Here is a 14,946-nt window from a genome sequence, read left to right on the forward strand (position 1 = left end):
TCTTCCTAAAAATAGGTCCACCTCTTCCTATTAAAAGGTTATTATGCTAACACGAGCAGTTCAAATTTAAGGATTCCAGAGCTGCCTATGTAATTTTTCCGGAATGACAGTTTCCTAATCGTCCAACAGAAAAGGGTACGGCATAGCATCCTCAAATATTTCAACAAAAGAGAAAAAATGGTGATTTTCTAGTTTGAACAGATTTAAGTATTATAGAGAAGAGAAGGCTAGGAAATTTTCCTAGTCTTTTTCTGCTAGTTCTCCTGGACGCAGCTATCCTATCCTTCAGCATTGGTCAAGCGAGATATATCGTCAGTGACCTAATGGAACTGGCAAATTCTTTGCTAAATTTTTTTGATAAGTAAAATTCTTTGCTAATTTTATTTAGCACTTTCGAATGATGGAGTATGAATTTGTAAATCATATTATTACTAATATCACTCGTAATATCACTATAACTTTTACAATGCCCAGGCAGAAACAAATGCAATGGGGAACCTTCACACTCAGCCAAAAGAAAAAGAAAAATAAAAAGAAAAAGGAAAAAATGAGATAGGAAAGAGATTTTACACAAGAACTGCACTTTATCTTTAATCTTGAATGAATATGATTTCAGCTTTTGCAGATGCCCTTCGAAACCTCACCAATTCTATCAACATATTTAATCTTCCATCTGTAACATATACACCGGGAGCAACGCTCATTATTTCGAGCACTGGTGATTTGCCAAGTATAAATTTGATAAATTCCATCTCATGCGGCACACCAGACATATCTGTAATCTTTGCAATTTTAAGTTTCCCAAATGTGAAGCCAGAGTCAGACAGGCTTTCGCTCTCCCAAAAATCCAAATCAGGAGCTTCTGCGGCAACTATTGAGTTTGAAGAGCCCTATTTAGACCAATGGGGAAAAATTACAATTTTGTGCTAATCTAAATATCTGAAGATATGAAAACATACAAAAATGAACAAAGTAAAATGCACACCATAACTTGGAATATGAATCCCAACATGTGTACTGTTACTAACCGAAATATGAAGTTCTTGCAAATTTGGGGAATTCACAATCAGGCGAAGAACGACCAGTATCTCTTTCATGTCTTCAAAACTTACTTGATATAATTCAATAAGCTTTAGACGGTGATATGTAATTGGAAGTTTTCCTAGGTCACTGTTACCTATACTCAAATACTAAGAACAGAAAGAATAACATAAGAAAATGGTTTGGTAATATAAACAAACAGAAATCTTCATAGTGAGTTCCTTATACATATTCAAAACAAAATGACAAAAAAAAAAAAAGAGAGAGAGAGAGAGAAAAGAACAAACTAATATGTTTAGCCAGTTTCCTTGCTCAAAAACCAAATGGAAATATGATAACAGCTTACCTTTGTGAAATATATATGCCCAATGAGCCTCTCAAGACATGATACGCCACCAAGAAACTTGTCAAAATTGCAACTTGAGCTTTGTTCAAAATGTTCCGCAATATCATCAGTCATATACATAGCAATAGATATAGCAACCAAATGCGGGGTATTCTCAAGACATATATCTTTAAATTCACCTTCCAGACATAAGTATTTGAGATTTGGCGCATGGATGGTAAGAGCTAAACTATCAAAATAAGATAATGTTAAACTCTCAAGAAGAGGGCAACTAGAAATAAGACATTCAATGGCGTCAGGGGCAATTAAAACTTGTTGAAGATTGAGGTACTTCAAACACATGAATCCCTTAAAAGTTGGAGGAAGGTCCAGTTCACAACGAACTAGCTCCAAACGAGTCAATTTTCGACAAGCAAAAAGACAAGAGGGTGCCCTAAACCACTCACCCTCTCCTAATTCTAGAACTAATTCTTTAATATCTTTCCTTGAAAGAAAAAGTAGCCATTGATCCATATCAGGTGAGCTTTGCAAGTAAGAAGTAGATAACATGAACTTGTGAATCGGTCCATTATGAAGAAAAAGTAATCGAGTTATAAATTTGGCGACGTTGTTCTCAACAAGTGCTTTATCATGAGAGAGTGTCACACATTTGTCATCAAAAACAAGATGTGTTAGGGTAGCCCATCTATACCTCCATTTGCTTGACAAGATGCTAGTCCTTACAGCATCCCTTATCGGAAGCTTTGTCAGGATGATCTCTATAATGCTTTGAGGCAGATCACTGATCAAATCTGGCCCCAAAACATTATCCATCTCTGGTTTCCACCTAAAAGACCTACAAAGCAATTAAAAATGTTTTTGGATAAGTTACAAAGCAATTAAATGTTACTGAACAGGCAGAAAGGGGAAAAAATTATATAGGTTTATGATCTTTAGAATTTTACAACAGATTGAAAATCAAAGCAAGCCATATTTTTTCTCCTAATAATCTGTTTGGTTGCCAAGAAAATGTAGGAAGAAAGGGACTAAATTCATTCGATTACATGAATTCGCATTGTTGGGGAATCGAGAAACCCTAAAGAAAAAGAGGGAAAAAAAATGGAGATCCCTACTCCACTCCACTAAACCTAATACATTAATCAGGTATAATTGTACCGACACTTTCAATTTTTGGATTCCAGAAAGACATGATACATATGAGTCAAAAATGAATTATATTTCAATTTCCTCTATTTTCTCAGCAAACGAACAAAGGGTTTGCTTTCTGTTAGCATCTCATAAAAGTTAATCAAACAAAATTCTTCCAAATTTAAATGAAACGCAACAATTTTATGGTTGAAAAGATAAAACCCATGTGAGGACTAACCAGATCACAGAATTAAACTGAATTGAAGGATACGTAAAACCCTTATTAGGTAGTGAGAAGAAGTAAAAAAAAAAAAAAGGGTCAATTAGATAAAGATACCAGAGATTTAAGAGGTGAAGGAAAGCGCTTTCTGTATCTTTTTCTTCTACTGTCAAATCTTCTCTCTTCACCGGCCCAAAAAGACACTGGCGAAGGACGGGAACACAAATTGTGAAAATATTACGCACAGTGACGCACACGGCACACGTGGACCAGATATGTTTCAACCTCGGAGATTTAACAACTCTATTTGTAACTGTATGTTTCGTAAGTAAAATAGAAAGTCCGGTAACATTACTCCATATAGACTTTTTTTTTTTTTTTTTTTTAACACACTTCGGATATGCACACTATTCAATCACTTATGCTTTGTAAGTGGTTGATTTGTTATTAGTGATGTTAAAATAAAATATAATTTTTCATACTAAATTCGGATACGCGTGAATATGCACAATTCTACGAGTATTAGTGAAGGGTTGGTGCAAAGTTACGTAAAATTAAAATTCATTTATAGTAAATTATAGGCTGTAACCAAACTTTTATATTCTTTCTATTTTAACCTTTTTTTTTCTTCTTTTTTTTCAGGCTGAACTGTCACCTTTAACTATTTAATTAGCAAGTATAGTTCTGTTTTAAAATATTTTAAATAGATTATTTATGAAATGACTTTTTTGAAAAATGGCGAACCGAATTAGTAATTGTGCAATCTACTTTATTTGGATAATCATTTACGGAGTATTCTGTTGTGCAGTTCAGTCTTTTGTTATTTATTTTATTATTTTTAATTTATTTATTAAAAAAATTAATTATTTATTTATGTTTTTTCGGATGACATTTTTAAAAGAAATAAATAAAATTACATTATACATATTTTCTAACAAATAACCAAATAAAATAAAAATACATTTTATCGATTATGACTAATTTTATTGACTACGGCTCTTTAAAAAATAACTAATTAAATTATTACGCAACACATAATATATATATATATTTAAAATGAATAGTGTAAAGGACACTCTCCACTCGAATTTCTAAATTTAAAGATGGTAGTGGCAATAATGATGTGAGGTGCATGGATTGAAATTTCTCATGATATTACATTTCTCCACCATACGGTAAATGCACCTCACTTCTGAACCAAGCAGGATTGTGGGGTAAGGTTGGTGGGTTGGATCTAAAATTTGGCCAAAGGTAACACATCTGTGCATAAGAATAAGATACTGATTTTATGATTTGGTAATTAAAATTAGATGTGTTTATTTATTATTGATTTATATGATTATGGTGTAAATTCTTATTACTATCTAAGTATTGTCAATAAAATTATATCAAGTAATGACATATATATTTTACATATTTTTATTTATTTAAATCAATATGTAAATATATTTATTATTATTTATTCCATTAATGACATATGTAATAAATAAGTTAATTTTTCTAGTTAATAGATACATGATTTATTTGTAATATTTTTTAATTGGGAAGTTTTTTAGTGGTATGTTTTCAAATGTATAATTTATATATATATATATATATATATATATATATGGTAGTATAATAATGCCATAATTAATGTATATATTGAGGAATAGTGTAAATAATAAATACATATATGGTAATATAAGTGTTTCATATTAACTATAACAAATTTAGCTATGTAAAGTGAATTCGCATAGAAATCGCAAATTAGGAAAATAAATTTGGGAATTGCAAAAATTGAATTAGGGAATTTTGTACAAATTCCCTCCCAAATTGCAAATTATGGGCCTCTTTGAATGAATTGTGTGATGAAATTTTGTGTGGTGAAGGGTTCGGCCGAGCCGATTCAACCCAAACTTTCCGTTCCAGATTCTGATCTGTTCTGTTGAAAATAAAAACCTCAAATTGATTGAGAATTGCACACACCATTGGATACCATTTTAAGCTGAAGAGAAAAGCTATCGAAAAATAAAAAGAAATAGAAAAGCTATCACAAAGATGCTCTAATGCAAAAAGCAAAAGCTAAAGCTCAACACAAAAGTGACTTTAGATAACCTTTGCTTTTTCTTTTACGAACAAACAAATAAAAAAATAAAAAATAAAAATAAAAAAGAAGAAGAAAAGAGAAAAGAGAAAAGAGAAAAGAGAAAAGAGAAGCAGAAGTTATTACATTTATTTAATTTTCGACTAATGTGTTAGCGTTAAAAAAATATAAAAACTTTTAATGGCAAAAGAATTTTAAGTGTTAAAATTAGGGGTGCAACTTGAGTTGGGTAACCCGAACCCAACCCGATTTTTCTTGGGTTTAGGCAATCAATTTTATAATTAAGGCTGGGCTTGGATTGAAAAATCTTAACTCGAATTTAATTAGGGTTGGGCTTGGATTGAAGTGCTAACAACCCGAGCCAACCCGAACTCGAATTTTAATATTATTTTCACGTATATAGTTACTTTTAGAGCAGTGATAGAGAAACCGAACGTTTTTACCGAAATAAACATCGAATCTTACGTGGCTTTGTCCACGTCAAATAATTTCATTATCATCGATCTTTTCTTTCCCAGTTTTTCCTTTTTCTCTCTCCTCCTCTTCGTTCTTTCTCCTCTCTGTGTTTGGTTCTTCACCAATTCTTCTTATACATCTCCTCTCTTGAGATACACATATCGGAAGTATTCTAGAGACAAGATTGAAAATTCTTTATCCTTAGCTCTTTTTTCAAGATTACCTACTTTTCTCTATTCATAAATCTTTCCAATTCCAGATGAAAACTGTGCAGAATTTTTTTTTTTTTGGGTAAGTAAATATCCACACAAGAGTTGTCATTAATCCAGAGAAGAGAAACGGATGAATCTTTTCAAAGTTTCTATTTGATTTTTATGAATACAAAATCTGAAGGAGAGAAACAACAGTTGTAACTTTTATTTTCTTTTTTCTTTTTCTTTTTTGTTTTGTTTTGATTTTGTGATTTTGTATTTGCAAAACATGAAGAAATTTAATTTTTTTTATTTTATCTTCAATTTTACGAAATCAAAAGAGAGACAAAACCAAAATCAAAGATAATATTGGATACAAAAGAAAAATCGAGAATTAGATGAAGAGAGGAGAGAGAAGGGAAGAGGTAAGAGTTATCTTTTTAAAAAATAATCTGACGTGGTTGAACCACTTTAAATTCGACATTTTATTCCATTGTTTGGTTCGATTCTCTTATCATTTTCCTTACTTTTAAATACATTATATATACAATTTAAACTATGATTACATTTTTTCTTTTCAACTTTTTTTTTTTTTTTTTTTTTTTTTTTTTTTTTTTTTTTTTTTTTTTGTTAAATCTTAACTTATTGTATGCTAGCATTTAAGAGAATTAATTTTTAAATTTTTTTTTTTGTAATTTATTAAAAATCTATAAAAAGTCTTTAAACTTCTTCTTGTGTAAGAGTAATTTAATCTAAAAATAATTTAAGATCATATTAAATTTTCGATATAAAGATTAGCCATATTGTAACAACCCAAAAATTTGGCATGAACTCTGCTGAAAAGTCCTACTACAATTTGCTGCAAAAATATAAGAAATATACAATGGCCTAACTTGGACCTTAAAATTTATCTACCCTATCCTAAAGCAATGTAATATAACACATTCCAACAATTCATTCATCCATTCATTATTCCCCAACACAGTACATTCTTGGTACATCAACCACATACCATCTGAGGAGGCCCCGGACGACATGGGCCGGATCCGACTTGCAAACACTACATTCAGTCCGTACAGCTGGGTCGGCCCATATAAAGACACTGCCATATGGGCCGAACGCGAGTAAGCCCATCAAAGGTGACCAGGACTTATGGAGGAATAGGCCCAGATCCAGCAATCAGTAAATATCTTGTAAATATCTTGAAAATATCTATAAATAGGATAAGGAATAAAGAGGAGGGGGATCTTTTTGGTTGAGGTGTAAGAATTCTAGAGAGAGAAAGAGGGGAACGAATTTCTTGCATCTTCAATTGGCGCCGTCTGTGGGAAGGACATGGAAGTTTGGTTGATCAATGAGGAATATCGAGTGGATTCAAACCAATTCGGTTGATCGAGACTCGATCTTTGGGATTTGGATCCAGATCTGAGCGATTGTGACCTACTCTGGAGGAATTACAATTCTTGAAGCTTTGGCAGGAGTGACTTCAGATCTACGCAACAACGAGTTGTTCGATTGTGGCAGGATCTGACGGATTTAGAGTTTAGACAATTCAGATCTCGTAAACAGTGAGCATAATTCGGAGAATTAGAAGCCAGATCTAAAAATTCCTACTCACGAAGCTCGGATCTACTTGCGAACTTGAGATTAATGCCTTTACTCCGTTCGGGAATAATGATAGGTGAAAGCTCCAATCCGATGGAGGCTGTCCAGCAAACAAAGCTTGAGGAGTTGATGAACTTGATTGAAGCTCTCAAAAAAGAGAATGCAGAATTGAAAGCTGGAATGCAACATCGGCAAATACCTGCGGTTTCGCATCCACTTCCGGTCGGAGAAGGAGGTGTTCAATCTAATATCGTGCATCAAGGCGAACAGGACGAGAACAATCAGTCAGCTCACCACCGTGATGAAAGGATGATGGACAATTTGCCGCCAAATGTTCGTCGAGTTGAAGATCACGAAGGATCGACTCACGTTGATCCGCATCGGGAAAGGTTCGACCGAGAGGAAGTGATGGAGGTTGATCGCCGTCGAGTAGCGTCGCCTTGGCAAAGAGAGTTCATAGAGGAACGGTCGTTCGATCCGTCTTACCGGCCCTCCATGGTTATTATCACTCATCACGGTTCGGAGGGCAGAACCGTAACTCACAGAGCTACCGCTGGACTCCAGAGAGAGAATGAAGCTCTCCGATCCGCAGCTCGGACGGTGGATTCACCATTCACCGACGAGATCTTGAATGCCCCGCATCTAAGGAAGTTTGCTATGCCAGTCTTTATTCTGTTCGACGGAACGACCGATCCGATCGATCATGTGTATCATATCTAGTTGAAAATGGCCCTGAATACGGAAAACGACTCTTTAATGTGCAAATGTTTCCCTACAAGCCTAGCCGAACCGGCGCTCAGCTGGTTCAAAAACTTGCCTAGGAGCTCCATTGGTAGTTTCAGAGACCTGTGCGATCGGTTCATAAGCCAGTACTATGGGAACAAGCGCCCGCCGAAGGACATCTCGAGCCTATTCACGATGAGGCAGCACAAGGATGAACGTCTCCAGGCCTTGTGTCGACCGAGGAAAATTCCAAGGCAAAGATCAGGCAGAAGCAGGCTCAGCCGCAACGTCAGACCTCTTGGAAGGCAGAAAAAAGGTCCAGGGAGGAAGAGCTGATTACTCCGCTGAATGTCACTCTGGCGAGGCTGTATCAGGAGAACAAAGATAAGTTTCATCCATCACTGCCAATTAGGCAACCCCTCGAACAGAGGGATCAAACTAAACATTGTGCTTTTCATTCTGATTTCGGTCATCAGACTAACGAATGCAGGAACCTGAGGAGGCAAGTGGAGATGTTGATAGCTAGAGGGGAGTTCGCGAGTTATGTTCAAGGTTCGGCGATGGAGCAGAATCGACCGGTGGAACAAATAAAAAGGAGTCATAAACAAAGCTCCCACAATTCACAACCAGTTCGTATAATCAATGCTATCCATGGTCGACCCGAGCCTAGTGAAGAGTCAGATGAGCTGCTCCGGGCGCGCCTGCGGCAGGCGCAGATGAAGAAAAGGGTCGGCAGTGTGAATACTCTACACCAGCAGAGCCCGTCGATGCAGATAAAATTCGACTGGACAGACCTGCAGCGTGTTCAACTGCCGCATGAAGACCCGTTGGTAGTCAGTTTGGCAGTAGCAGACTGCTTGGTGCGCAGAGTTCTGATCGATCCTGGGAGCAGTGCGAATGTCATGCCGAGGGACACATTTGACAGGCTCGAGATTAAACCAGAGAGGCTCAAGCCCACTGGAAATCCCTTGTTAGGGTTCGATGGGAAGAGGGTGGAGCCCGTCGGGATGGTGGAAGTGGAAGTTCAAGCTGCAAAACGAGCTCTTATGGAAACTTTTGTGGTTGTGGAAATTCACCCCTCGTATAATCTCCTGATGGGAAGAGGATGGATTCACAGAGTCCAAGGTGTACCCTCAACTCTGCATCAGGTCATGAGGTGCCTCGGACCCGATGGAGATAAAGTGATAGACATTCGGGGGGATCAGGTTGCAGCCAAAGAGTGTTATTCCGTCACACTAAAGCATGCTGGGAAAGGAAAGACGCCCGTCCGTTCGGCAAGCCCCAGATAGCAATTACAGGAACCTCCGCTCGAGCAGAATAGGGTGGAGGAGTCAGTCGACTTGACCGAGGAGCCCCTTCTGGATGTGCAGATCGATCAGTCCAGGCCAGAACGAACTACCAGAGTAGGTATAAGACTGACCAGAGAAGAGCAGCAAGAGCTAGTGGATTTCTTGTCCCACAATGCCGACGTATTTGCATGGAGTCACCTAGACATGCCTGGAATTAGTCCCTCCGTATCCTGTCATTCCCTGAATGTCAATCCCAATTTCAAACCAGTGAAACAGAAGCAGCGAAGATTTGCTCCAGAACGTAATCAGATCATAGCGGAAGAAGTCGATAGGCTGCTTGATGCGGGATTTATCAGAGAGGTGCACTACCCTGATTGGTTGTCCAACGTCGTTGTTGTGCAGAAGAAGAATGGGAAATGGTGAGTATGCATTGATTTCACCAATTTGAACAAAGCCTGTCCGAAGGACAGCTTCCCGCTGCCTAAGATTGATCAAATGGTGGATGCCACCACTGGGTATGAGCGTTTAACCTTTCTGGACGCTTATTCAGGTTATAATCAGATTCCTATGGACCCCGCAGATGAAGAAAAAACTTCTTTTGTCACCGAGCGAGGAACATACTGCTACAAAGTTATGCCTTTCGGACTAAAGAATGCGGGAGCAACTTATCAAAGACTTGTTAGCAAAGTTTTTAAGAATCAAATGGGTAAGATTGTGGAAGCCTATATTGATGATATGGTGGTAAAGAGTAGGAAGAAGGATGATCATCTGAAGCATCTGCAAGATGTATTTGATGTACTAAAGCGATATGGGATGAGGCTCAATCCAACCAAGTGCTCGTTCGGTGTGAGTTCCGGACAGTTTCTGGGACACGTGGTCAACCGCAGAGGCATCGAAGTTAGCCCCGCTCAAGCAGAGGCTTTGATTAAGAATGCCGAGCCAAAGACGATCAGAGAGGTGCAAGCCCTCACAGGACGAATAGCTGCATTAAGTCGATTTATTTCAAAATTGTTAGATCATTGCAAACCGTTCTTTGACACGATTTGGAGCTATGGAAGGCAGGTCTGGGGGGATGAGCAACGACAAGCATTGACTCATTTGAAGGAATATATGCAGAATCCACCAGTCCTGTCAGCCCCAGATCCGGAAGAAAAGTTATTTCTATATCTTGAAGTATCTGGTGTCGCGACGAGTGCCGTTCTGATTCGTTGCAAGGAAGGGGTGCAATACCCGGTATTTTATGTAAGCAAAATACTGACGGAGGCAGAAAAAAGATACTCAAAGGCCGAACGGGTGGTACTTGCACTTGTAAATGCAAAAAGAAAGTTGAGGAATTATTTCGAATCCCACCCCATAGCTGTTCTAACAACTTTCCCAATCAGAACGCTTATGCACAAGCCAGAGCTCTCGGGCAGAATGACAAAGTGGGCCATAGAGTTGAGTTCATTTGACATAACGTATGAGCCGAGAACAGCTGTTAAAGGGCAAGCGGTGGCCGATTTCCTGCTAGAATGTGACGCCGAAGATACGAAAGAAGACCTTAGATGCGGCTCTTGGAAACTTTTTGTGGATGGCTCCTCTAACCAGATGGGGGCTGGAATTGGGATCAAACTGCAAACCCCAGAGGGTACTTCCTTGAGCCAAGCACTCAGACTTGAGTTCCGAGCCACCAATAATGAAGCGGAATACGAGGCGTTGCTAAATGGATTAAAGTTGGCCAGAGAGCTACAGATTAAAAGTTTGACAGTGTATAGTGACTCGCAGCTGATTGTTCGGCAGGTAAATGGTGAGTACGCGACCAAGGATGACACGATGGGGGCATATCGCTCTGCCGTTCTGCATAAAGCCAAGGACTTTGCAAAGATTGAATTCATACAGCTGCCGAGGGAACAGAATGCAGATGCAGACCGGTTAGCATGTAGTGCTTCGAGTTGCGGTGAAACATTGGCGAGGGTGATTCCAGTAGGAATAGTGACCCAGCCATTTATTTTCGAAGAACCGTTGGACTCTGACCCTTGGCAAGTCAACGTCATACCGTATGAACCGAGTTGGATTGACCCCATCATTACCTATATTCGAGATGGCGTTTTGCCTATGCAAAGGGATGAAGCTAGGAGACTCAAAAAGAATGCTGCAAAGTACGCCATCGTGCGTAACCAGCTGTACAGAAGGTCCTACTCTGGCCCATACTTGAAATGTGTCACCCCCGCGGAATCGCAGCAGGTATTGCGAGCTATTCATGAGGGTGTGTGTGGCAATCATTCTGGGGGGCGATCGTTAGCGCATAAAGCAATGACACAAGGGTATTTCTGGCCAAACATGTCAAGAGATGCGGAGGAGTTCTCTCGAAGGTGCGATAAATGCCAACGATATGGACCATTGATCCACCAACCACCTGAGGAATTGCACGTAATGGCCTCGCCATGGCCTTTCGCGCAATGGGGGATGGATGTGGTCGGTCCTCTGCCAACTGCAAGAGCTCAGAACAAGTATGTGTTACTGGCCACGGATTACTTCACTAAATGGGTAGAAGCAGAACCGTATCCTAGCGTGACCCAGACTCATGTGAGACGATTTATTTGGAACAATATTATCTGCCGTTTCGGTGTTCCCAGATCAATAGTCATGGACAATGGCACAAACCTCGACAGCAGGCAAGTAAGAAAGCTGCTGGAGGAGTATGGAATCAACCAGAAGTTGGCTGCAGTAAGTCATCCTCAGGCCAACGGACAAGCAGAAATCACAAACAGAACCATTTTCGCCTGCATTAAGAAGAAGCTGGAAGATCATAAGGGGAAGTGGTTGGATGAACTCCCGAACGTTCTATGGGCTTACAGAACCACCCCAAGGCGGCCGACTGGGGAGAGCCCGTTCGCAATGGCGTATGGTACCGAGGCAGTTATACCGGTTGAGCATTTAGTCCCCACTATCAGAAGCTTAGCATGGAGTCGAGATCAGAACGACAAGATGTTAAGATTGAACCTCGATATGATAGACGAAAGGAGGGACGCAGCGGCTATAAGGTTAGCATCGTATCAGCAAGTGTTGGCGAATAGTCACAACAAGAGAGTAAAACACAGGGATTTTGCCCCTGGCGATCTGGTTCTGAAAAGAAAGGTGGGGATGGTCAAAAAAATGATGCCACCCTGGGAGGGCCCATACAGAATTGCAGAAGTCATTGGCAAGGGGGCATATACGTTGGAAACCATGGCGGGAAGGTTGGTCAGCAAGCCCTGGAACGCCACATCTCTGAAGAGGTACTACCAATAAAAGCTAAGTTCCGGCTTTAATTGGATGTTGTTTGTTGTCAATCAAATACGTATGAATGAGCAAGTTACTGAAATTTACAAAAAATAACTTTCTTTTCCAACGGCCTACTATAAAAATTTAAAGCCAAGTGGCAAGTGGCATTCTAGCCGAGCGCCAGGCACTTAAGCAAGATAAGTGGCAGCTGGCACTATAAGCCGAATGCCAGACACTTGCTAAAAACTTAAAGCCAAGTGGCAAGTGGCATTCTAGCCGAGCGCCAGGCACTTAAGCAAGATAAGTGGCAGCTGGCACTATAAGCCGAACGCCAGACACTTGCTAAAAACTTAAAGCCAAGTGGCAAGTGGCATTCTAGCCGAGCGCCAGGCACTTAAGCAAGATAAGTGACAGCTGGCACTATAAGCCGAACGCCAGACACTTGCTCAAAACTTAAAGCCAAGTGGCAAGTGGCATTCTAGCCAAGCGCCAGGCACTTAAGCAAGATAAGTGGCAGCTGGCACTATAAGCCGAACGCCAGACACTTGCTAAAAACTTAAAGCCAAGTGGCAAGTGGCATTCTAGCCGAGCGCCAGGCACTTAAGCAAGATAAGTGGCAGCTGACACTATAAGCCGAACGCCAGACACTTGCTAAAAACTTAAAGCCAAGTGGCAAGTGGCATTCTAGCCGAGCGCCAGGCACTTAAGCAAGATAAGTGGCAGCTGGCACCATGAGCCGAACGCCAGACACTTGCTAAAAATTTAAAGCCAAGTGGCAAGTGGCATTCTAGCCGAGCGCCAGGCACTTGCCATAAACAAACACACGACAAAGCTAATATAAAAGAAAAAGAGAGAAAAGATATGTATGTATTGAAAATAAGTTGAATAGAGCACAACACATAGGGAAAAAGAGTTCTGTCGTTTCATTAATATTGAGTATTGAGTTTACAAAAGAGAGATGTCCATCATTACAAAAAGATATGGAATGGAAGAATCCAAAGGAGCCCTAGCTAGACGCCTCAGTACCAACAGCATCTTGGTCGTGCCGACTCGCCTCCTCGGCCCCATCAGCCGTCTCACCTTCACGAGGTGGGGAATCAAGGTGAATGACTGAATCGTTCGGCTGGGGCTCAGCGTCAGCAGTGGCTATGGAAGGTACCACGGTTGACGATTGAGGAGCGGTCAGTGGCAGAGCGGTAGGAGGAGCTGTGATGATCCTTGAGGAAGCAATGTCCTGGCACTCATCGAATATACGCTCCGCTTCGGTGGGTTCTGGGTCGACATAGACCCCCAGAGGTTCGATCCCCAGATCCTTGTCTACCTCATCCGGAGTGGAGCTGGTCTGTCCCTTATCCGGAACCCGGTCGGCGAAACCTTCCTGGAATCCTTGAGCATACCTAAGAGCACCGACCCTTGAGAACCGAGCGTGAAGAGCCAGCATCCCACCACCCACTCTGCTGATCGCATCGATCAGAGCGGTACGCTCGTCCAGAGCTCTTTTCTCGAAAGCCATCCGAGCAGACTGTTCGTCAGCCAGAAGGCGCTGGAGTTCTGCCGTTTCTTCTCTAATTGATTCACGCTCAGTCTGCCAGACGCTCTTTTCAAGCTGGAGGGCGTCCTTCTCATCCTGAAGGGAATCATTCTCCTTCTTCAGGACATCTCTCTCTTGTTCGGTTTTGTCAAGCCGAGCCAGTACCTCGGTATTCTTCATGGCGAGGAGGTCGTTTTCTTTATTAGCCACCTCCAGGCTGTCAGAAAACTTACGGGCCCTGGCGTTCCCCATCTCCACCTGCTTCTGCATGGCCATCATTCCGAACAATGTCTGCATAGGTGCACATTAAAAACGGTTAAGCCAATAGTCAGGTCGGGCGAAGGCAAGACCAAATAATATGAGAGAATTCATGAGTTGGAAAATAAAAGTTACCTCCATAGCAGATTGGGGAAAGCGGCTGAACACATCCTTCTGGGAAAGGCCCTTTGCCGCCTTAAGGTCCTTCGGAGTCCACATGCTCCTGTAGTAGGCCATAGCGGTCTGGCCATCCTTCAGCATAGTCTCGTTCGGTTTCACGAACGTCCCATCCGTTCGGGTGTACCGAGGGGCCCATGGCGGTAAGGTGGGGATAGAAGGGGGGCCTGAAGCAGAAGCGGAGCCACCAGCTGCAGCAGGCCCAGAGGGAGCAGGAGCTCTGATTGCTCGATGCAAGAGAGCACCCGGCCCGGAGACCCGGGTCCTTCTAATGAGAGGCTCCTCCTCAGGATCGACTTCACTGTCAGGATGAGGCCTTTTGCCTCGTTCTTTGTCCCGACCGCCCCCCGCAGCAGCAGGAGCTATGGTAGCTTGGGGAGACGCGCTCTGGTTGGCAGCAGGGGCGCTGGCAACAGGGTTAATAGCCACTGTGCTCGGGACAGTGTCAGAGATGGTGGCTGAGGAAGAGGCTGACGCTGGAGAGGAGGTCGCCCCAGCAGCAGGAGTGGCTGGGGGAGTATTTTTCTTCCTGCCAAAAGAAGGAATCTGAAGTCTGCTCATGTTGTAGCCGAGTGATGAGAGCGCTAAGAGGTTGTCTGAAGTGAGGAGATCTGAGCAGGAAGGAATATCGTTCAGAACGTATTTCTTCAAG

General features: G+C 41.1%; 1 protein-coding gene across 4 annotated transcripts in view; it reads right to left on the bottom strand.

Annotated features, from left to right (window-relative positions):
- Positions 1 to 398: 398 nt before the first annotated feature.
- LOC132294716 (F-box/FBD/LRR-repeat protein At1g13570-like) overlaps positions 399 to 14,946 on the bottom strand; it is an 88,011-nt gene continuing 73,463 nt past the window's right edge. For 2 of the 4 annotated variants that reach the window (XM_059792680.1, XM_059792679.1), the window contains exons 2-4: positions 1,388 to 2,222; positions 1,029 to 1,190; positions 399 to 890 (exon numbers count right to left, since the gene is read on the bottom strand). In XM_059792680.1, the coding sequence (XP_059648663.1) occupies positions 591 to 890; positions 1,029 to 1,190; positions 1,388 to 2,200 (1,275 nt within the window). In that variant the 5' untranslated portion in view covers positions 2,201 to 2,222 and the 3' untranslated portion in view covers positions 399 to 590. Of the gene's footprint in view, positions 891 to 1,028; positions 1,191 to 1,387; positions 2,223 to 2,753; positions 2,821 to 2,852; positions 2,989 to 14,946 lie in introns of those variants that run through there. The other 2 variants (XM_059792677.1, XM_059792678.1) reach the window with 2 other exon arrangements.

Source organism: Cornus florida, unplaced genomic scaffold, assembly GCF_030987335.1.
Source record: "Cornus florida cultivar Cherokee Brave unplaced genomic scaffold, ASM3098733v1 CherokeeBrave_3.0.0_Hap2_Chr02, whole genome shotgun sequence".
In the NCBI taxonomy this organism is placed as follows: domain Eukaryota; kingdom Viridiplantae; phylum Streptophyta; class Magnoliopsida; order Cornales; family Cornaceae; genus Cornus; species Cornus florida.